This window comes from Myxocyprinus asiaticus, chromosome 18 (genome assembly GCF_019703515.2).
Source record: "Myxocyprinus asiaticus isolate MX2 ecotype Aquarium Trade chromosome 18, UBuf_Myxa_2, whole genome shotgun sequence".
NCBI classification, from domain to species: Eukaryota; Metazoa; Chordata; class Actinopteri; order Cypriniformes; family Catostomidae; genus Myxocyprinus; species Myxocyprinus asiaticus.
The window spans coordinates 4940853-4965299 of NC_059361.1; the positions used below are offsets into that span (position 1 = coordinate 4940853).

General features: G+C 37.3%; 1 protein-coding gene across 1 annotated transcript in view; it reads right to left on the bottom strand.

Moving 5' to 3' along the window:
• The window catches only part of LOC127456430 (beta-1,4-N-acetylgalactosaminyltransferase 3-like), a 48792-nt gene that overhangs the window by 4887 nt on the left and 19458 nt on the right, over positions 1-24447 (bottom strand). Inside the window, exons 5-19 of the mRNA XM_051724920.1 lie at positions 24023-24113; positions 23845-23945; positions 22972-23039; positions 19562-19640; positions 19397-19463; positions 17231-17374; positions 14962-15071; positions 14601-14701; positions 14389-14456; positions 11323-13345; positions 9535-9785; positions 9144-9297; positions 6796-6868; positions 3256-3409; positions 955-1081 (exon numbers count right to left, since the gene is read on the bottom strand). Coding sequence (XP_051580880.1) covers positions 955-1081; positions 3256-3409; positions 6796-6868; positions 9144-9297; positions 9535-9785; positions 11323-13345; positions 14389-14456; positions 14601-14701; positions 14962-15071; positions 17231-17374; positions 19397-19463; positions 19562-19640; positions 22972-23039; positions 23845-23945; positions 24023-24113 — 3611 coding nt within the window. The remainder of the gene's footprint in view (positions 1-954; positions 1082-3255; positions 3410-6795; positions 6869-9143; positions 9298-9534; positions 9786-11322; positions 13346-14388; positions 14457-14600; positions 14702-14961; positions 15072-17230; positions 17375-19396; positions 19464-19561; positions 19641-22971; positions 23040-23844; positions 23946-24022; positions 24114-24447) is intronic.

The following is a 24447-nucleotide window of genomic DNA, read 5'->3' on the forward strand; positions in this document are numbered from 1 at the left end:
ACTGTGATACATTTCAATCCATATTTATTGACCAAGTAGAGGAATTTGTCATGGCCAAACCTCAAACATTTGGTATCTCTGAAAAGCCCAGGGACTCCTCTGATAATACCCCAAGATTTACCACTGTAGCATGTATGGGCTGAAAAAAACTTTAACAAATGTCCTACACAAACATGAATTGCTGGGCCTCAGGAGGATAAAGACCTTTAAAGCCTAATGTATCAACTATGATACATAGCCTAAAGAAAAAAGTTAAAATGGTACTAAAAACATCATCTGATCATTTGTGGATTCTGTTCATAGAATGAGGCAGAAAATATTTTATTTGTAGCTTTCTATATGCTATACTGGTTAGTATTTCTCATAAGCATCTTTTATTCTTGTAAAAAAAGGCAATTAAAATTGACAAACCATATAGCCTTGTAATCGTGTTTTTATTGGATTTATATTTCATCTGTCAGAGCTTTTCTAACTCTTTTATGTTGCTATAGATCCTCAATGTCATCAGATTCACATTTTCAATCATATGAGTATGAGAGCGCCCTCTGTATGCACATATGAATGTAAATACATCATAAGAAAAAGTTTCACTTTACCAGCTGTTTAAACGCTCCTCAGATCTCTTCATTCAAAAGCATAATATTTTCCGACTGAATAGACTAAACATAGCATAAAACAAATGACAATAAAAAGCAAAGTAATCTCTTCAGTAATCAAAATAATTTTTGTAAGTAACTGTATTATGATTACCAGCGATTTAAATTTGAACTGTAGTGGAATACAGTTACTTATATTTTGAATTTTAAATGCGTAACGTTGTTACATATATTCCGTTACTCTCCAACCCTATTCATACAGGTTTGGAACGGCATGAGGGTGAGTAAATGATGACAGAATTTTCATTTTAGGGTGAACAATCCCTTTAATATAGGCCTGTGTATTACTGTATCTGACCTGTCCAGTAGTTCCCAGTCTTCTCCACCCCAGCGGTCAGTGAATTCTTTGGTGTTCATGCCCCCAATAGATTCCAGGTCTGATTTATAGATGCCCAGAAGTCCAAAGCCATTCACCTCCCAATAACCTGCACAATAAACACACAGAGAGTCTGCAATGTACAACTTTTATACAACTGAAGTGATTAAATTAGATCATTCAAGTGACACGCTCCATCAAAATGAGTCGTAAGTCGCAATGGGCCGTTTTTGGAAAAAACGTGAAATGGTGTCACCAATTTTATTTTCTGATAGAACAAAGTCTCAGCTCATGAAATTCAAACTATTAATGTTAGGGTTAGTTCTTAGCAAGTTATATATAGATTATATTTTTTTACTGGTGTAATGCATTATGTACCATGATTAATTACAATTAATCAGAGAAACTGTGTGATTAGTTAAAAAAATTGTAATGGATTCATAGCCCTAATTTTAATATCAGGTAGAGCAGAGGACCTAGGTAGCTCAGCGAGTATTGACGCTGACTATCACCCCTGGAGTCGCGAGTTCGAATCCAGGGTGTGCTGAGTGACTCAAGCCAGGTCTCCTAAGCAACCAAATTGGCCCGGTTGCTAGGGAGGGTAGCATCACATGGGGTAACCTCCTCGTGGTCGTGATTAGTAGTTCTCGCTCTCAGTGGGGCGTGTGGTAAGTTATGCATGGATCGCGGAGAGTAGCATGAGCCTCCACATGCTGTGAGTCTCCACTGTGTCATGCACAACGAGCCACGTGATAAGATGCGCAGATTGGCGGTCTCAGAAGTGGACCATCAATCCGCGCATTGTTACTTATATTTTGGAATACAAAATATAAGTAACTGTATTCCTCCACCAACTGGATTGAGGTGAGTAACCGCGCCACCACAAGGACCTACTAAGTAGTGGGAATTGGGCATTCCAAATTGAGGAGAAAAAAAAAGAGATATAATGCCCATTGCAATGAAAATTCAGGAAACTGCATTGAGTTGATCCATCCAGATGCAGTACTACCATTTAGGTATATAACCCTGAAAACAAAAAGTAATAGAGTATGTACAGATGTGCAAGGAATTTGCAAACTTTAAGGCCATAATGTTTGCAAAACTCTAAGAAACGATGCCATGAACCTTGCAAACTATGGCAAATCTAGCAACCATTTTTTTCTCGTATTCACCAATTTTGGCCTATTTACAGCCTGCTACAGTATCTTCTAAACTAACTTAACATACCTGATGAATCAACAATAGGGTACTAAACTGTCAGCTGTACACAATGTGCATCAAACTATGGAAAGCCACAAGGGACAAAAATCACGTTTTTAAGTACACAGTGTTAAAAGCACACAACTTCTGATCTTTGAGCGTATCTGAGGCAGAGATAAAAGTTTGTGGGACCTTTTAGGCTAGTTTTTAGTATCAGTAATATTTCAAGATTTACTATATAAAACGTCACCCCACCGATGTAACATTTAAACTTTTATTATAAAGTGTTTTATATTACGATATTTCATTTAAGGATGGCCCTGAATCTCCACTGACCCTAGAACCGTTTATGAACATTTAATTAATTTATTATGCACATGTGGGCACTGAACATGCAAAATAAAAATGATATCACTAGAAAGCTGAGATCTTCCTTTTAACTTTAGTGTATAAATCTCAAAATGTGATTCTGGGTCAATACGACTCAAAATGATGGAGCCTTAGTACAGTTTACCACGTATATGTGTGTGTATTTGTTTATTATAGGTCAACGTTGAGTACTAATAAACAGCCTATAATTACAGAAAACACAACATAAATTAGATTAATCTGCCTATATTATTAGATTACTGCCTGATAATCGTACCTTATCAATAGAAGTGCATGTTACAAAAATGTACTGACAACTTTGTCAGTGGGTAATGTACACTTTCTGTTTTTGTGTGTGTGTGTAAATCTTGTATAAAGGTTTATTTAATTTTAAGCAATTTTGATATCATTAAATTGTAATTTTGTTAGGCTGAATGGTATCAGTCAGCAGTAAAAAGATGCAATGAAAGTGAATGGTAGACTAAAATACTGCCTAACATCTCCTTTTGCATTCCATGGAAGAAAGAAAGTCACACAGGTTTGGAACAACATGAGGGTGAGTAAATGATGACAGAAATGTATTTTTGGGTGAACTATCACTTTAATGCACTCTGCCTGCTCTCTAGATATTGGCATCAGCTGTTGTAAAACCCATAAACAACTAGTTTTCTGTTCATATATACAAGTGTGCATCTTGTGACTCTGTAGGTGTACCATCAGGTTCCTGTGGTGTAGCACCACAGTTGAGTCTCATGACTATAGGAGCGAAAGCCATGCGTCCCTCCACACAGTGTTTCCTTAAAGTATCAATGAAGCCAGTCGGAAAATGAATGTGCAGATCACAGAGAAACACAATACTGTGAACATCCTGACAGAAAGACAGAAAGATTGTTATAAGCCATTCAAGAATCAATTCCCTTGAAACAAATAGTTCCCAACAGCTCTGCCTTAAAGTTGAAGTGTGTAATTTCTGCATCACTGTTGAGCTGATGTTGCTGTGTTGGGATGCACAAACAAACAGAGCAATGTTTTGATAGCACCACAGAGTCATAGGCCAGGGTCTGTTCCAAAACTTAGTGAGCTTCCTAGCTAGTGGTCTGCAACACGGCCCGGGTCCTATGGGACCCAAGAAACCGCCGAGTTTCATGTCAGTTTTTCCAAATAGTTTAGGATTTGTAATTACTGAAAAAATAAATAAATAGACCCTAACTTGCTTTGCGCACGCACGAATTACAGACTTGAGGGCTGTTTACACTAAATGGCTTTTTGCACGCGTTTGCTCTGTTTTTCCATAATGTTACTATGTAAACACGTGCCTGACGGACGTCCTTGACTGTTGCACAGCGTCTCGTGTAAGATTGCAGAAAACTGCTAAGAGTAAGTTTACTAAGGAAATCTTAAGATAAGAGTAAGGCGGAGTTGACCTCATTGCTATGGATGACGTCATGTTTTATGAGCGACCTCTTTTAAATCACCCTCAGTGATTGGTCGACAGGGAAATGCTATTTGTCATCGAAGACAGACAACAAAGATGATAGATAGATAGATAGAACAAGACAGACAGAGAACGATAGATAGATAGACAGACAGACAGATAGTGATATAGAGAGATAGACAGAACAAGACAGAGAACAATAGATAGATAGACAGACAGAACGACAAGACAGACAGAGAACGATAGATAGAGAGACAGACAGACAGAGCTAGATAGACAGACAGACAGACAGACAGACAGAGAGCTAGATAGACAGACAGTCAGTGATATAAAGAGATAGATAGAACAAGACAGACAGAGAACGATAGATAGATAGACAGAACGATAGATAGATAGATAGACAGACCTACAGACAGATAGTGATATAGAGAGAGATAGAACAACAAGACAGACAGAGAACGATAGATAGACAGACAGAACGACAAGACAGACAGATAGAACGACAGACAGATAGAACGACAAGACAGAGAACGATAGATAGATAGACAGACAGACAGTGATATAAAGAGATAGATAGGACAAGACAGACAGAGAACGATAGATAGACAGAACGATAGATAGATAGACAGACAGACAGACCTACAGACAGATAGTGATATAGAGAGATAGATAGAACAACAAGACAGACAGAGAACGATAGATAGACAGAACCATAGATAGATAGATAGATAGACAGACCTACAGACAGATAGTGATATAGAGAGATAGATAGAACAACAAGACAGACAGAGAACGATAGATACATAGACAGACAGACAGAAACGATAGATAGACAGACAGACAGATAGTGATATAGAGAGATAGATAGAACAAGACAGACAGAACGATAGATAGATAGACAGAACGATAGATAGATAGATAGACAGACCTACAGACAGATAGTGATATAGAGCGATAGAACAACAAGACAGACAGAGAACAATAGACAGACAGAACGACAAGACAGACAGAGAACAATAGACAGACAGAACGACAAGACAGACAGATAGAACGACAGACAGATAGAACAAGACAGAGAACGATAGATAGATAGACAGACAGACAGTGATATAAAGAGATAGATAGGACAAGACAGACAGAGAACGATAGATAGACAGAACGATAGATAGATAGACAGACAGACAGACCTACAGACAGATAGTGATATAGAGAGATAGATAGAACAACAAGACAGACAGAGAACGATAGATACATAGACAGACAGACAGAGAACGATAGATAGACAGACAGACAGACAGATAGTGATATAGAGAGATAGATAGAACAAGACAGACAGAACGATAGATAGATAGACAGAACGATAGATAGATAGATAGATAGACAGACTGACAGACAGATAGTTATATAGAGAGATAGATAGAACAACAAGACAGACAGAGAACAATAGACAGACAGAACGACAAGACAGACAGATAGAACGACAGACAGATAGAACAAGACAGAGAACGATAGATAGATAGACAGACAGACAGAGAGCTAGATAGACAGACAGACAGTGATATAAAGAGATAGATAGAACAAGACAGACAGAGAACGATAGATAGACAGAACGATAGATAGACAGACAGACAGACCGACCTACAGACAGATAGTGATATAGAGAGATAGCTAGAACAACAAGACAGACAGAGAACGATAGATAGATAGACAGACAGACAGACAGAACGACAACAGAGAGAACGATAGATAGATGGACAGACAGACAGACAAACACAGACAGACAGACAGAAAGACAGATAGATAGAACGACAAGACAAGGATTTAGAAGTTTTCAGGACTTTAGGAGCTACTTTTAGCGTTAAAATGCTTCATGAATTACTCTTAGATGTCCTAATAATAGGAGTGACACCCCCTAATTTTTAAGAGTTGCTCCTACATTTCCACGTTAGAAGCTACTATTAGCCTTAAGATTTTTTGTGAATACAGGCCCAGGTTGCAGAGGACTTCATGTGAGTGTTACATTGTTTTTGGTAATTCCAGATTGTTCTGCACCAAGCAAAGTTTTGGCGCTTGATGAACGGTGAGCCAATGTTTTTTCCTTCTGCTCTGGTGTGCTGAGGGCCGCCAAGCCTTGTATAAACTGCGTATGTTTATGAATGTTTCCTACGATGCTTACATAAAATACAGCCTATTGCAACAGTACTTGCTTGGAGAAAAAATTATAAAGAGAGTGAGCGATTTCAGGTTCGGCCTTAAAATCTGACGGTACAGTTCAGGTCGGGAAGGGTTCGGTCACACAGCCTCGGGTACTCCGAAAGCACCATAAGTCATTCAAAAAGCACATGGGAGACTCTACTTTTTATTATTGAATGGATTATAAATATATTTATTTATATATATATTATTATTATTTTATATTTTACATAAAAAATGATCTTGTTTGTTCGCCAACTTGGATTTATGTTTCCACCAAGCTCATCACGATCGCCAACCCAAGGAAGGCTAAATACGATGATACCTTTGAATTTGGCCAATACGACGTATCTTAGAAAGCAGCATAATTAAGATACGGTTTGAACAGCCTTCATGTTGGAAGCGTGCACCTATGATGCCTTAAAATGCTGCCTCCGGAGGAAGCTCACTAGGTTTTGGAACAGACCCGGAGTGTTACACTTTTTGGGAAAAAACAACCTAGATATGGCTTACTTATAGTGGTCTCTGCATATTAAGTGGAGTTAGGAGAAATAGTGAAAAATACACACTTCACATTTTAATATAAAATCTTGGTTGAGTGGGCAAAAATATTTTCTAAAACTTACAGTAATAAGGTCTATTCCAGCCTGTAGCCCAGCAGATCTCTCAAAGTTCCCACTTAACCGGAGGTACTGATACCTAAACAAAAAATGCACAACAGAGAGAGAGCCAGCTTGAGTTCTTGAGAAACAATAATATACATATGTATATATACACACTACCGGTCAAAAGTTTAGGGTCACTTACTCATTCTTTATTATAATTTTTTTCACATTTTAGAATAATAGTAAAGTCATTAAAACTATGGAATAACATAAATGGAACTATGGGAATTATGTTGTGACTAAACAATATCCAAAATAAATCAAAACTGTGTTATATTTGAGCATCTTCAAAGTAGTCACCCTTTGCCTAGAATTTGCAGACATGAACTCTTGACATTTTCTCAACCAACTTCTTGAGGTATCACCCTGAGATGCTTTTTAAACAGTATTGAAGGAGTTCCCATCTATGTTGGGCACTTATTGGCTGCTTTTCTTTATTATTTGGTCCAAGTCATCAATTTCAAAAACTATTTTTTTTTTTTTTTTATTACATTTGAGATTTATAATGAAATAAATTAATATGGTGGCACAATTATATTTTTGTCTACAAAACTCATTTCAAACATTTAAGCATACGCCTTCAGATCAAAAGATTTTTAAGATCATGAGAAACATTTCAGTCAAGTGTTTCAAAACTTTTGACCGGTAGTGCATATATATATATATATATATATATATATATATATATATATATGAAAAATGTTGCATAGTGAGGATGTCTTCAAAAATAATGCCATAAATAGTTTTCATTTATCAATTAACATCATACAAAGTCCAGTAAACATAAAAAAAAGCTAAATCAATATTTGGTGTGGCCACCTTTGCCTTTAAAACAGCACCAATTCTCCTCGGTACACCTGGATACAGTTTTTCTTGGTTGTTGGCAGATAGGATGTTCAAAGCTTCTTGGAGAATTCTCCACAGTTCTTCTATCTATTTAATCTGTCTCAACCACTTCTGTCTCTTCATGTAATCCCAGACTGACTCAATGTTCAGTGGGGGGCCATGGCATCTGTTGCAGGGCTCCCTGTTCTTCTATTCTAATCTTTTCTATTTGCAAAAGAAATGTTTGGGAGTCTAAAATTTATTTTTCCTATTGACACACTAAAGCTGAAGATATAAATAACCATCTTAAGACAAATGCTTTTGTGAAACATCTTAAGTGCCTAAGACTTTTGCACAGTTCTGTATATATATATATATATATATAGCCATATACCTTGAAGTCTTGCCTACAAAAAAAGCTACTGAACATTTTTACCGTTATTGCCCAGACAAAAATAATAATAATTTGTGACAACATGCCCCAATGGCTGGACATATTGTCATACTATATGGGGTAAGTTGTCACATAGGGTTACATGTAAACATTGGGGGTCTCCACCACCACCACCAATCACAACCACCAAAACAAAATCAACAACCCTCTTTAAATCTACACCTGCAATAAACAGACTATTAAAGGCTTTTCGGGAAAATTTAAAGTATGTTATTTCTGCGCCACTAGCACCACTAAATTGAATTGCAAAAATAAACAATGTTTTCATGAATTCTGAATACACCCCCCATCTGCCACTGGTCAATCAAACAGATTGTCTCACCCCTCCAACCATTGGTTGAGTAATGTTGTTGGAGCAGATCTAAATGGGTTGCTCAGTCGTTTTTATAGCGCCAGAGAGACAGTGTTTACGGTTTGAGAAAATCTATAAATGAACCTATAAATGGATTACTGACAGTTGTCTCTACATATTAAGATTAATATAAAGTATTTTAAAACTGAAAAAGTTACATACTTCAGCTTTAAAAGTAATACAATTATGAGGCACAAAATGGTTCATTAAACAACAAAAATTGCAAAAGTAACATAGAAAAATATCGAAACACTGTTTTGGCCAACAAATTTATGTTAATTTATGACATTTAAAACAAATGACAACCTGCCCCTTTCATGAAACATACATACAATGTGTTCTTAGAAACATGTCCTAAGAACACATTTAAACCTTTCAGTAAAAATTCAGTAAATAGTACAGTTGTCTCTTGCCTGAATGTATGCCAGTGTGGTTTGATTATGTTCGCTTGTTTACCCAAAAGCTATGACAAAAAAAAAGTATAGTGAAAATTTACTCTGAAGGGTAGAATTCACAAAAATTATTCTAATTTAAGAGGCTTTTGAGCGAAGTGTTTGAACTCAACATACAAAACCTCAATTGGACTTTTTACTCTAAATCTTATCATTACTGAGAAATAGTGCTTGTGAAAACTAGCCCCAGTCTCCCATAAATATATTTGTAAACCTGTGGATATACCTGGGTAAGTAAGAGTTTTGTAGAGCTTGCTCTATGTTCATATCAGTACTTTCAAAATCAGTGATGATGACGTTAAAGTTCTGGTCACCAGTGAGCCGGTATAACTCCTCCATATCAGAAATAAACTGCTGTATCCAACGAGCCTGGTTCTTCACTGCAGACACACAAACACAGACGAGTGTTCACAGTTTCTTGTTAAGAACATATCTCTTACTGTCTAGATGGCAACAAGGAAAGAATGGCAATGGCAATCTTAAAGCATAATGCAAAAAGCACAGCTTGAATAAATTAAGCTGGTCCAAACGTTTTTTTTGTTTTTTTTTTCACTACAGAAGGGTTTGTAAGAGAGCAAAAGCCTCGTTCTCCATTCTTCTCTTTGTAAGCGTGTTACCTGGTATGATAAAGTGGACAGTCGCCGCTGGGTTCCAGTAGAAGCCGTACGGATTGCAGAGCTGAATTTCAGCATCATGAACTTTTTGTTTACGGTAACCCCGTTCATTGGTTGTTTTCACATAGACGTACTGAGCCAGACGCAGATGAAGTCCTGAAGCTTCCAGCAGGTCCAGTTCCAGTAGATATCGACTGCCTCGAGAATAATCAGACCTCTTCTCAACATTCACTATACGATGTAAAGAAAACTGTCTAGACACAAAAATGTCAAGAGACCCATTAATATGTGACTTTGTTGGTCTGTTGTGGTATGTAAGGAAGAGCACACTACTGAAGCTATTTTTTAGTATGCATTATGTTTGCAAGGAATACTTGGATGACCTACTAGTCCCAAAATGTGCAGTGTGGAATATTGTACAATATTCTGTAATAGTCACAATGCAATGCATCCTTGACCTTCTATTCACAGTGTGAAGCAATATCAATGCAGTTTTTTTTTTTACTCGTTTTTGGATTGGACTGGTGAGAGTTTTTGCATTGCATGACATTTTTACATAAAATTGTCAAAAGAAAATGCAAAATAACCATATTATGGACTGGACGCCTTGCTGAATTAAACATGAATGTAAACTAGGACATGTGACAATTTAGCATAGAGCGTCACAGCGCTTGGTTCTGGAAGTATTTTTCCCATAAATGTTTTTTCCATATACTGTAGATTAAAATTCTTCAGAAAAGACTACTAAGCCATAAACCAAACCAACCAGCTTTTTTTAAATGTAGTTGAAATAACAGACTGACGGCTTCAACAGAAGCATATCCCATGAATTAACAACCTCGGAGCTCACTGTAGTTCTGTCTTTAACATTTTAAGAGTTAGCGTTAAAAATCATTTGCCAATGAATGGGATTTTTACTTTCAGAATCTGACTGTCACACTACATACTGTACACTGCAATATCCACAATGCAATGCGTCCTTGACCTTCTATTCAATGTAAAGCAATATGTTTTTCAACTCATTATTAGATTAGACTGGCAAGTGTCAAGACATTTTTACACAAAATTCGGAATAAATATGCAAAATACTGTATTTCTGAGATAACTCAATGCAAAATTAAACATGAACAAAGTCACGTGACAACAAACATACTGCATTATGTATAAAACATGCTGTTTAAAAATAAAAAAATAAAAATAGTAGTTCTGTAATAGTACATCTGGACTGTTTTTCAATAGATTTTCCATGTAAACATGCCACTAGATATTTTCACCGTTGTGCTGTCTCGTGCAGGAGTGCTGTATTTTTTAGACATTTTTTAAACACGTCTCAAGACACCTGTGTACTGTTATATGCACTGCACTATGTTTAACTTTTTTTACTGCAAGAATGCTTTTGATGTGAACCAGGTGGTCAGGAACTGGCTGGTTAGAGATCCCTGTCAGCCCCTGCTGGTATATGCTGGAACTACACCCTATGATGTCATAAAGCATATTACTCCACTAACAGCCATTCAAAGGTGTCTGTGTATTCTAATGAAACATTTAAATAGCAATTATTTCATTACACTTCAGTGACGGGTCGTTTTTTTAAGGGCTCTTAAAAGCAAGAAATTTACTATCTTTCTCTATCTGCTGCTACTGACGAGTGATTGGTCAATTTACAGCTGATCCCTAAATTGAACGCCCATGAAATAAGATGTCAGCCTCCAGATTGCATACTTCCGAGGAAACCTTTGAAGCTATTCATAGAGATTCTTATTGCTGAAATAATCTTAATCGCTGACCTACCTTGGATATTTCTTGTTAAGTTTCTTCATGAAAGCGTCCACGACAGACAAAGCATCCAACTCACTGAGCAGCAGGTTCCCAGACACATTACACTTCAGATCGATCCAATCAGAGCGTGTGGAATGGAGATCCAAGGGACTGACCTGAAACGTCTGAGCCCAGTTGACTTCCACGTCAAACACAGCTTTATTGACTAATTCATAGTCCACTTCCTCGGAGTAACCATTACCCACCCAACTATCTCCATCATCTCGTCCAACCTCAGCCTCTCCTCCATGTATCGCGTTATCCTTTATCTGCTCCTCTTTTTCCAGTCTAACCTCTTGAACATTTCCCCATTGGTTATGTTTTTCCGTAGCCGGACCAACGATGACCCATCCCTTACGCTCATTGGTCAGGTTACGGTGTGGTTTCTGGGTGATCCCAAGATGATGCACCACATTTTTATGCTTGCTGAGTTTGATGGTATTATTGTCATTTTCAGATAAAGAGTGCTTCGGTTTTGATCTACCTCGCATGACAACACCACCACCTTGTACGGCTGCTTCTTCGACCTTCAAAACTTGTTGGTCTTCAGGCCACCTCATTGGGTTTGCTTGGACTCGGTCCCCTACCAATGGTGCGACTTCATCCTGTCCGTTCTTCAACATGATCTTCTTTCCTTCTACAATGCCCAGTGCATTCTTGGATGCTACATCTACATGTTCTCCCAGAAACACCATCTTATTACCCAACCGGGTTATGGGCCTTTGTATTAAGTCTGCATGGACTCCATCCCCTTCTAAGTGTGCCAGTTCACCTTGACCTTTCTTCAACATGATCTTATTCACTTCTTCCTCATCTAATGCATTCTTGGGCACTTGGTCTACATGTTCTCTCAGAAACACTTTCCTATCACCCAACTGTTTTTTGGGCCATTGAATTGAGTCTGCATGGACTCCTTCCCCTTCTAAGGGTGCCAATTCACCTTGACCTTTCTTCAACATAATCTTATTCACTTCTTCCCTGTCTAATGCATTCTTGGGCACTTGGTTTACATGTTCCCTCAGAAACACTTTCCTATCACCCAACTGTTTTTTGGGCCATTGTATTGAGTCTGCTTGGACTCGGCCTGCATCCAATGGTTCAAATCCCTCTTTATTGTTCTTTAACATGGTTTTCTTCACTTCTTCCTTGTCTAATATATTCTTGGGTGCCTGGTCCACATGTTCTCCCAGAAAGTCAGCCCTATTACCCAACCGATTTACAAAGACACCACGTTGATGTTGGACCTCATCAAACATGGTAGAGTTGGTTACCTGAACTCCACCTAACACAGCTACTTTCAAAGACTTATAATTATGTTCTTCTCGCCCATTCTCCATTGGAATATCTCCATTTAAGACTGCAACAAGGTTTGGATCTCTTTCCCTACTATTGCTTTTTGGGGCTTGTACAGGGCGGACTTCAATTCCTCCATCCTGATTGGGCGCTTGGTCAACTCCTCGTTCTTTCAAATCTGGCTTCCATTTGGCTACTTTCAGAGCTCCTCCAGGAACCTGCTGGTCAGATATCTTCTCCATGCCATCTCCATGAATCGGCGGTGCAACCATGTGGTCTTTTTCAAAAGCTTTGAGAACCTGGCCCTGGTTCCTCACTTCAACAGGTGGGTTTTGGATGTCACGTTTGTCTTGTACATGGCGTCTGCTTTTTCCCTTTCTTCTTGCTTTCTGTTGTGCCAATTGGTACTGTGGTTCCTCAGGTTGGATCTGTGGCTCCCTGGGCAGTTTTTGTGGTTCTTTGGGTAGGTTGTCTTGTTCTATCTGCTCTAGTCTATTTATTTCTCTGTCCTTTCTCAGCCTAATAATGTTGCCATGTTGCTGGAGAGAGAACAGCTTTCGCCGTCCCTTCAGAATGTGGTCATCATTATCATCAATGTAATCAGGTAGAACCTTGTTCTGCTCATTTTTATATTTTACAGCTTTCTGCAATCCTTCATCTTTAATTCTGGCTGGCTTCACCACTTGTCCTCGCATGCTGTCTGCTACAGGAAGAGAAAGACCAGCATGTAATTACTGTTTTAAGTGTAGGCGTGTAAACGTCTCTTGGAATGGGAAATGGACAAACACTTTTAAACAGTCTTTTAAACAGTCTTTTAAGTTCATCAAACTGATTGCATATTTTACAGTATGAAGAGTGAAATCAAAATTGACACCGTGTACTGACTTAAAGGAATAGTTCACCTAAAAATTAAAATTTGTCGTAATGTAGTATTATAAAAGTAGTCCGTGAGACTCATGCATCATATTCCAAATCTTGTGTCAGCTCACGATGGGTGTTTGGTGTGAAAATGCAAACTTGTGATCCACTGTGTTTAAGCTTCTCTCATAGAGCTCATGAACGTGTAATGTCCAGATTGTAACTAAAAAAATAAACTTACATTTTAGCGCATTTCACACCAAAACATATTGTATGCCTTTATAAGACTTAGAATGATGCACAAGTCACATTATTATTATTTTTATTATAATAAATTGACAATTTTTGGGAGCTATTCCTGATGTAAACATCCCTGGTCGTCTTATACACGATTCAGTTCATTTAGTTCGTAGGGGAAAAAAAATGTGTTTCATAACCTTTTATCAATATGTAAAATTTGCTGTGCTTCTGAAAAGATTTTAATTGTCTGCTGATGTAATAAAGACAAAAAAGGAAAAGTAATATTAAGCAATAAATATACTAGATTGACAATGCAATCAAATCCTGAATTAATTAAAATTAATTTAGTTAAGGAATATTTTGCTTTGTGCAAGTTCATTTTTATTACACTCAAATGAAGAAATATTTGTCATGCCATGTATATGGGACATATTGTGTATTCTGTACAGTAGCTTTTATTTTTAAGGTGCTTTATTAGTTTTATGGTGCTTTGCTTGGAAGGAACAACACTAAAGTTTTACAAAACAAAATCCTGAAAGATAAAATGAAGTCCCGTCCTACATTTTTCTCTGAATATTATATTTGCTGATTATTCTGTTTCATTAGAAAATCTACAGAAACTTTGAAATAACTGTATGTTTGTTGTACCTTTGAATTTGAGGAATACCTCTTCATTCTCAGGCAGATCCAGTCTGATGTAGTTTGAGAAGCCGTATCTGAAAAAAGATGATTTCATTTGAATTGAATACACAATTTCTCCAACTAAAAGGAACTTTTTACACTACCAAACAAAAAGCATAGCTTGGCTACAGAGATGTAGATTGGTTGGTGTCTTGTACAGAATGTTTTTGCGTGTTTACCTGTCGAGGTAGTAATTATTCCCACGGTAGAAACATTTGTTATCGCTCTCCATATGTGTGAGCCGTGTGTAGTCATTAGGATACACGTAAGAGAGATGCACCTGCAATACAAAAGATTCATTAAGATACAGCCGCCACAATAACAACTGAACATTGTACAAATCAACTAGACACTTTCCAATTCATTAATAACTCAGAAATAAGAAACGTATGTGTCCAAATACTTTTTGGGGCCATTGTGTTAGTCACACGAAATTTCTAAATGTAATAATGTGTGAATGCACAAATGATGCTAGACCTTTTCTCAAAACTAACTTCACTTTTCGAAGGAGTTTTTGTGCATGTTTGTGTAAGCACTTACGAACTGCAGGCCCTGGTAGCGCAGAAGAGGATATCCCTTTATGATATAACTGGGGTTATAGATGCAGTCTGGTAAAACACCACGCAAACGCGTCCTGTCCAGTAATGGAACTACACATACAAATAAAACTGTGAGCACTTAAACACAGACATACGGGCTGTTGACATGACATTTCAATCAATAACAGCAGTGTAAACAACTTTTAAATCAACATTATTTTTATTTCATTACATTATTATTCATGCAGTTTTTATAACATCACACATATATTGAGAGACTACACTGAATATTTGTACTTTTCAAATTGTCAACGCAGGACTATATGAGTGAACTTGTGAAAAGCAAAAAGACGATTAAAAATTATGAAAATGACTAGAAAGAAATAGTGACCAGGTAAAACATCTAAAAATATACAGTTGTATATAATAGATACAACTGTATGTTATATAAGTCACTGACAAATAAGATTGTCCAACGTTATAAAAAAACAAACATTTAAAAAAACAAATAGTTGAAAACACATGCATCTTTAAGTTCATTTTTGTTTGTTTTTTGCTACAAATTTTTGGAAAAACCTTTATAGCATTTTCACAAAAAAAACAAATAAAGAAATAATTATTAATTGCTTTAAAAATGTTATGTGGTGTAACCAAGTAAAAGGTAATAAAATAGTTTCCTTGCATCTTGAACACGAGTGTACGCAACTTAAAACGTTAATTTCAAAAACGTTTTCAATCATATGTTAAAGGTGAAAAATATTTTTTACAAATACCATGAATTTTTAAGTCAAGAATATCAAGATGTTTTCTCATGGTTACACCAAATGAGCATTTTCATACAAATGTCAAAATATTGATATTTAATGATATGACAAAATAATGATTTGTTTTTAAAAATTAAAAAGGGGTCTTCTCTGTTTTATGACTGTTTGCTACCTACATTTCGGTTACACCACACGACTTTGATTCGATAAAAAAATAAGCAGTAAAACAATTGTATTTTAAAATATGATTAATATTTTTTTAAATTGTTCATAAATAATAAAAGAAGATTATTCAACACAACTCAAGCCAACATTTCATTTGACAAGTATTTCAGCTGTTAATGCTTTTAAAGGCTTTGATATTTTTCTTTTTTTTACGGTTACATCACATGATATTTTTTCCTTTGAGCCCCAGAAAAAATATCAGAATGACTTTGAACTCAGTAAATGAAAACATGTGAATCATACAATAGGTGTACTCAAGAAATTGTTTTGTGTGAATTGCATTTGTAATGTGTTTTGAATAATTTATTAGACATGCACAAAAAAATTAGCGTTGCGTCATTGACCAATATACTATATATTTGTAATTAGACTTGAGTCTGTGTTTCCACCATAATTTACATTTACATTTATGCATTTGGCAGACGCTTTTATCCAAAGCGACTTACAGTGCACTTATTACAGGGACAGTCCCCCTGGAGCAACCTGGAGTTAAGTGCCTTGCTCAAGGACACAATGATGATAACTGTGGGAATTGAATCAGCAACCTTCTGATTACCAGTTATGTGCTTTAGTCCACTACGCACCTGTTATGTGCAACTTAATTTTCATTACGCTCAAAAAAAGAATTGAACCTATTTTTAAGATTTACTCCTTTTTAATTTCATAAAATTAAATCAATAAAACAAACTATTTAAGTTTTTTATTTTTAATGAAATATTATGGAATTTTTGTATGGAACTGCAATGCATAAATCTTTGCAATCTTTGTGTGTGTGTGTGTGTGTGTGTGTGTGTGTGTGTGTGTGTGTGTGTGTGTGTGTGTGTGTGTGTATTTAACGTGTGTATTTAACTTATTTGTCAATTATGCACAGCTGTCTTTTCTTATAAAACTGTGCAAAACAACGTACATAATAAATGTATGCGGCACAGCTGTAAACGCTTTGGCAATACAAATGTACAAATATATTTGTTGTGCCGTATATATGGTAAATGTTGTGTTGCTTATATACAGTATATAAATATACACATTTTAACCTTAAAAAAAAAAAAAAGCTTATATCCATGTTACTTGTCAGATACCTAAAAACAAGTTTCTATTGAAACAAATGACTTTCACTGCAATTCCTCAATTGGCCACAGGGTGGCGCTGAATCTATTTACATTACGAAAGGAAAGAAAGAAATGTTTATATAGTGTATATAAATCACTGTCATTAATCTCTCAGGTTCACTGTGTTTGCTTTATTTTAGTAGGTGTTTGTAAAGCTGTTTCAGTTTCTCACCCTGATGAAATAAATCACGTGGATTGGCCCTCAGCATATCTGCTCCATGGGACGGAGTCTGAGAGGAGCTCTGGGGCGGAGCTACATGACTGGCAGCAGTCTGAGGAATGTGATTGACATCTCCTGCCTTCAGCGATGACTCGTCTGAACACACACACACATAAACCGACACAGAGAATTAGTCAAACCAGACACCAGAAAAGCTGGTTTAACTGTGGCATACAAAAATTAGGTCAACCAGTGGACAGACAACTATAGATACAGATACACACACACAGTCTCCTACCAAGTTTACGTCTATGGGTATGTTTGGAATGCATTCTACCATACTACTATTTCTGTATGCATACTGGCCACAGTCTGCACATGTATGCATGGAGTACATTGATGACCTTCTGCATTTGCCAAAATGTACAGAATGACTGCAAAGGATACTGACATGACCAGCCATGAATAATTGAGGTGATACTAACTGCACTTTAACACCTTCATGAATCATTATTTGATCATCATCAGACAAACAAAAAACTGGATTAGAAATGGTGAAATGACAACTGGACACCACTCGCTGAACTAAATGTGCAATATACAGAGTTCATAATACTGTAACAGTCTAAGGACGGGCAAGGAGGCGGCGGGAACCGGCTGAATAGTAAACAAACTTTAATGATATAAATGAACTTAAAACAACATAAAACATAAGGACACAGACACACATGCAGCGTGTCTCTCTCTAACCGGTGTCTCCGGCTGCCCCTTATCTCGATCAGCTAATTCAGCGCCGGCCGTGCTCCATCATGGCCCGGCCACGCCCTCCTCCTCGCCCGATTCAGGCCGTGGCGCCACCGGGCTGACTAACTAACCGCCCCCCCCACCCCCCTTCTCTGGAGGGGAGATGCTGCCCTTCCGGCCGTTCTGTCAGCTGGTGGTCCACCATGCCTTCTGTGAACCTGGGGGAGAGACGAGGGGAGGCGTGGGGAGAGCGAAAGGGAGAGCGGAGATACACACAGAGAGAGAGAGAAGAACTTGCTCGCCGGCTCCCAGACGCGCTATCGCCTGGTCCTCAACAGCTCCTCAACTCTCTGCTCCCCTGGCAGATGGCAGCGGTGAGGACTCTGCGACAGCGCACCCCTCCTCCCTCCCGGGTTTCGGCACCACTGCAACAGTCTAAGGACGGGCAAGGAGGAGGCGGAAACCGGCTGAACGGTAAACATAAATTTTAATGATATAAATGATCTTAAAACAACATAAAACATAAGGACACAGACACACATGCAGCGTGGCCATGTGCGTCTCTCTATCTAACCGGCGTCTCTGGCTACCCCTTATCTCGCTCTCCCGCTGATCAGCTGATTCAGTGCCGGCCGTGCTCCATCATGGCCCCGCCATGCCCTCCTCCTCATCACAAATACCATTTTAAATGTTTATCATAACACAATGCTTACTGTTTTACATAATATTTTTTTTGTGACTTGTGGGTAGGATACAGTATGCAGTACACTAGTATTCCATTCTGAACACAGCCAGCGTGAGGGGCTGTTCACACCAAACACGTTGTGTCCATCTGCACTCATTTTTCCATTGTTTTGTTTTTTTATGTAAACATTTGTTAGATGAACGTCTTTAATCATTGCATGGTGTCCAGCTTTTTTTTTTAGCATCTTGTGCGAAAGCGTCACGTTTTTTTAGATGCCATGTCAGGTAAAAAAGAAAGTCACATGTCAAGACACCTAAGTTCTCAGTTGCACTGCGTCTGGCTTTGTTTTAGCACAAGAACGCGTTCGGTTTGAACGACCCCCAAGTCAACTTTTGCATCTACACAGAGAATGATGATAGGGATGGCTATGACATTATGAGGGGTCTAAATACACTCACTGTAAATACATGCAATGACACACACACATTGATAAACTTGCAGTCTTTCCCTAAATGCACAGATACAAACAGTGTCTCCCCAAATACTACACAAGCACACATTTACACAGAGATGAATGCTTCAGCTGTAGCAATAAGATGACAACACACACAAACACACTTTTTGCAGTGGAGACTACCCCATCATTAGCTCTATTTCATTGCGTGTGTGGACACAAACAGCTATTCCAGGCATCCTAACACTACCCTGACATTTCTTCAACCACAGCCCAAAATAACACACACACTCACTGGTGTAGAGGGAGATGTACTTGGAATCGATGATTGAAAATCCATTCCCAGGCTGTCTGAGTTGCCACTGTAAGCAAACATGTAGAGTTACATTATATACTGTACAGTAATCACAATCTCACAAACAAGTACAAACACAGGAACACCATTAGTAAACACACTTACCGCAACCTCTACATGGTCCGTTCCTTGATCATTTTGTTTATGGATGAGCTCAAAGAAATATTTCTTCTTCATCTGCATACTGTAAGTCACAAAAACAATATGAATGTAATACAAAAAACAAAGCATATACAAAATAGAAAATATTTCATATAATATAATCAGGGGTCCCACACTTTTTGACCAAATAATTCCCATGATATTTCCATGATTATTCCAGTTGTTCAGATAACTGGATAGGGATTTTTTTTTTTTTTTTTTTTATTTATTTCAGAGAGCACTCAAGGAGAGCAATTTCTAGCCACTGAAATATTTTAGAGCAGAACATAACTACAAAATGTATAAATTCACAATGGAAATTTCCATGACTTTTAAAGATTTAACTCATTAAAAGAATATTCCAGGTTCAGTACAAGTTAAGCTCAATCGACACCATTTGTGGCATAATGTTGATTACCACAACAAATAACTTCGACTCATCCCTCCTTTTCTCTAAAAAAGCAAAAATCGAAATTACAGTGAGACACTTACAATGGAAGTGAATGGGGGCAAATTTTGGAGGGTTTAAAGTAGAGTTCGACTGATAGTGGATTTTGCAGACACAATAACTTAGGTGGTGGAAAAGGCAGATAACCGATTAATCTTTAAAATCGATTTATAGAACATTAACAGACATAGAGGCCAGAGTCTAAAATGAATAAAATCCCAGATGTAGTTTATTTTTCAACCAAAATCCCAATAATAATAATAATGAGAGACTGGTTGCATAATGTGGGACTTTTAACACTAAACAATTCTGAAACACACCGGGGACTCTTATTTTGAAATGACTCGGCTCCGTTACGAAATTAAGCTTTTTATAGCCTATACAGTATATTATTATTATTAGAGACACAATGTATGTGCTGACGAGGGTGCTATATAGTGGCATTTTTCTTTGCATTCGAGTTAATAAAAAAAAAATAAAAAATCATTTTCAACGGGAACACAGAGGAATAATAAAAAAAAATATATATCGGGAACAATCGGCATAGATTTTTTGCCAATAATGATAGTTCCAAAAAGCAATTATCGGCACAGATTATCGGTAATACCGATATATCGGCCTACCTTTAGTTTAAAGGCAGAAATGTGAAGCTTATAATTTTATAAAAGGACTTACATTAATTATTCTGTTAAAACTTGTGTATTATTTGAGCTAAAGTTGTTTAAAGCTTTGTTTTTACGGTCGTTTTAGGGTTTGTTGACATTACATCATCATGGCAACAAAGTTGTAAAATTGGATGTAACTATGCAGAAAAGGTTAGTAGGAGATTTTATCACACTAAAATCATGTTAACACACATATTGTTTATGTCTTGGGGCTATACTTTTGAAACAAGGAGTATTTTAACATTTACGGATTGGCCCCCATTCACTTCCATTGTCAGTGTTTTAAAGGGACAGGTCGAAATTATTTTTTGTGGTTATCAATGTTATTCTACAAATGCTGTCGATTGAGCTTAACTTTTATTGAACCTGGAACATTCCTTTAAGTTGGCTTGACAAAGCCAACATACAATTATTCTACAATCGCTCAACCAAGACCAAAATTAGTAACACTAATTCCTCCTACAGCTCTCAAGCTACATCTACCAAAATCGGCAAAGACCTTCAGACTGTTCTGGAATATTGTGCCATGTCTTTTCCAGCTGAACGGTCTCCCGCTCGTGCCTGATGTAGACAGGGTGATAGACTTACATTGACGGAATGTTCAAACGAGCCAAGACTATTCAAATGTTAATGTAAACAAACCAAAACAAGGCCTTTAATCTGCTTCAAGTCTTTTATATGAATAAAAACAAATTAATCACTCCTCAATATTAAGTTTTTTGCTTCAGAAGAATATTATGCTTTACTCAAGTGTAAGCTCATCCTTTGAAATTATAAGAATTTTGGCACAGTGGCTCAGTGGTTAGCACTGTCGCCTCACTGCAAGAAGGTCCCGGGTTGAAGTCCTGGCTCAACTGGGCCTTTCTGTGTGGAGTTTCCATGTTATCCCTGTGTTCGCATGGGTTTCCTCTGGGTGCTCCGGTTTCCCTCCCAAGTCCAAAAACATGCAGTATAAGTAAATTTGAGACTCTAAATTGTCCCGTAGGTGTGAGTGAGAGTCCCTCAGCCACTGGCGGTTGCGTCAGGAAGGGCATCCGGCGTAAAACCTGTGCCAAGTCAAATATGCGGATCGCGGATGGTCCACTGTGGCGACCCCTAATGGGAGCAGCCGAAAAAATATGGAGAAAACTACTGTTTATAGACTTTATTCTTTTAATGTCACTAGTCCTGCAAAACCTCACTGGTGTGATGATATTAATGCTGTCACTGGTGTGATAATGCCAGTAGTTCTCTCACTGGATTCAAACGTGCTGTGACGGTAAACTGCGCAACAGGAAGATCACAGCACGTCTCAAAGCTCGCAATAGATGCGTTCTACATCCTCCTGTCCTTCCAAGTTCATTCTTCCAAGGTAGCTTGGCAAGACTGGTCTTCATAAGAACACAAGTCTGTTCTCTGCGTTCTTAGAATTGAGAAACACCCATGGTTCTCTGATGCCCTCATTGCACTTGCATGATGTGTATATCGTCCGCCTAAACTGCAGCACCCCTTCCCAGAAATTCATTTCCATGCCTTTAGTTCATAGTGCATTAACTTATGTTAACATAAACGACTTTTGAAATTAAAAATGTATTAGAATATGTTGAAATTAACATTAACCAAGATTAATAAAATATTGTTCATTGTGAGTTCATGTTAACTAATGTTAACAAATGGAACCTTATTGTAGTGTTACCAAGATTACTTTTCAGGGGTACAGCACAATAGATTTCTCTAATAAAATTAGACATTCTTTAAAACTTTTGTAACATCTAAATTTTCCATTTAAAGCCAACATAAAATTGCCCTTTTTACTGCGTTAATAAATGTTCCTGGTCCTACTGTGCACGATTCATCAGTGCAAGTATTTATAAACAAACAAACAAAAATATACTTCTTTTCATAAGCTACATCAAAACGTAACAAACTTTCTCTCCCTCTGAAACAACTTTCAAGGCCGCGTGGGCGGAAGGCAATAAAACGAACCAATAATATTGTGCTTGACATGTTAATAGCCAGTCAAATACTGACTGATAAAAAGTCCAGCCCCACATCACTGTCACACTCAAAAATATTTCACATCACGGACGAGCTTTAGTCTGATTATCAAATTCTTCTAGGAAAATAAAAAAATATAAATTTGCAAATTATTCCAAATCTTTTCAATTACTTGACCAGACGAAAAAGCCTCAGCTTGCAAAAATAAGGTATTTGGTCATAACATGAAGACGTGCATCAACAATTCTCTGAGGTGATAAGACACAAACAACCCTTTCACTTACGTAATGAGACTTGATATCTGACTGGCATATTTCCCATACTCGCCTGGGGCGCTCCATTCTCTGCCAGTCTAAAAATGGTGAAATTACACAAAATTAAATGAATTCAATGCGCCAGAGTAAAACGAATGACAGAAATAACTAATTACACCCCAAACTGAAAATTCTGTCATTAATTACTCACCCCAGTCATTCCAAACTCATATGCTAAAGAATATATTTTAGGAATCTTTACACAGATCTTTTTCTCTACAATGACAGTTTATGGTGAACAGGTGTGATAAGCTCCAAAAAGGACCAAAACACACCATAAAAGTTGTCCATATGACTAATATATTTTGAGTCTTCTGAAACTATGCAATAGTTTTATCAGAGTGAAATACTCAAAATTAGGTTGTTATTCACAAAAAATCTTCCCCTTTGCTACTGCTCTTAAATCTCATTCTCAAATTCAAAAGTTGCATTCACTAATGACATATGTTAGAACCAATGGCATTTTGGCATCAAAAAAGTCAAGCCTGACACAAGGCTTCGATTTGTGATTTATAAATGTGAACTCTATCAGAGGAAGATTTTCGCAAATAAAAACTTCAATACTGTATTGCAATAGCTTCAGAACACTTGGAATACAGTTGCTACAGATGAATTTTTTGGTCCTTTTAGTCAGTTTGGTACTATTTTTGTATGGAAATGATGTACGGAAATGAGCTGAATGAATTCTCCTTTCGTGTTCCATGGAAAAATAACCACATACAAGTTTGGAACAACATGAGTGTGAGTAAAAAAAAAACCCAGAGCTTTCAGTTCTGGGTGAACTTTATTCAGCCCTTTATGGGCACATGATTTTAAATATCAGTCAGCACTTGTCACACAAACCTTTCCGACGTAAGCGCGAAGTTTCAGATTGGCTGGATTTTCATCGTCACTGAGCCAGAACTCACTGTTATCATCAGACGACACTGCAAACAGGAAGTCACCTGCAGAACAAACAGAAGGATTAAATGTAGGACAATGCTGATCTTACACAATCTATGCATGTGTTTGTCAGACGGACCATCAGCATACGGATGTATGTAGCCAAATATCCTGAGACCATAATTGGTCCAGCTGGGCGATACAGCAAGTTTCTTCACAGTAGTACGAGACTAAAGAGAGAGAAATTGTGTTACCACATCATGCTCAATGCATACAAAACTAATATTTCATTGCCTACATGTGTGATGAATTTAAGACCCCATGAAATGGTTGTCTGGCTCATATGCAACAATTCTTCCATTGAAACAGGAAGTTGATGTGTCCGATTGCAGGGAGGCCAAATTATCTGCTTATGTTTTTTATCTCTGAGCTACTGTCTGCTAATTATTGTTGCATTAAGGGGTGTTCACACATACTTCGTTTCGAGTGGAAAACCATGTCACCTTTTGTGGCCATTTTAAGTGAGTGTGAATCATGTTTTTATCACATGATAAATTATGCACT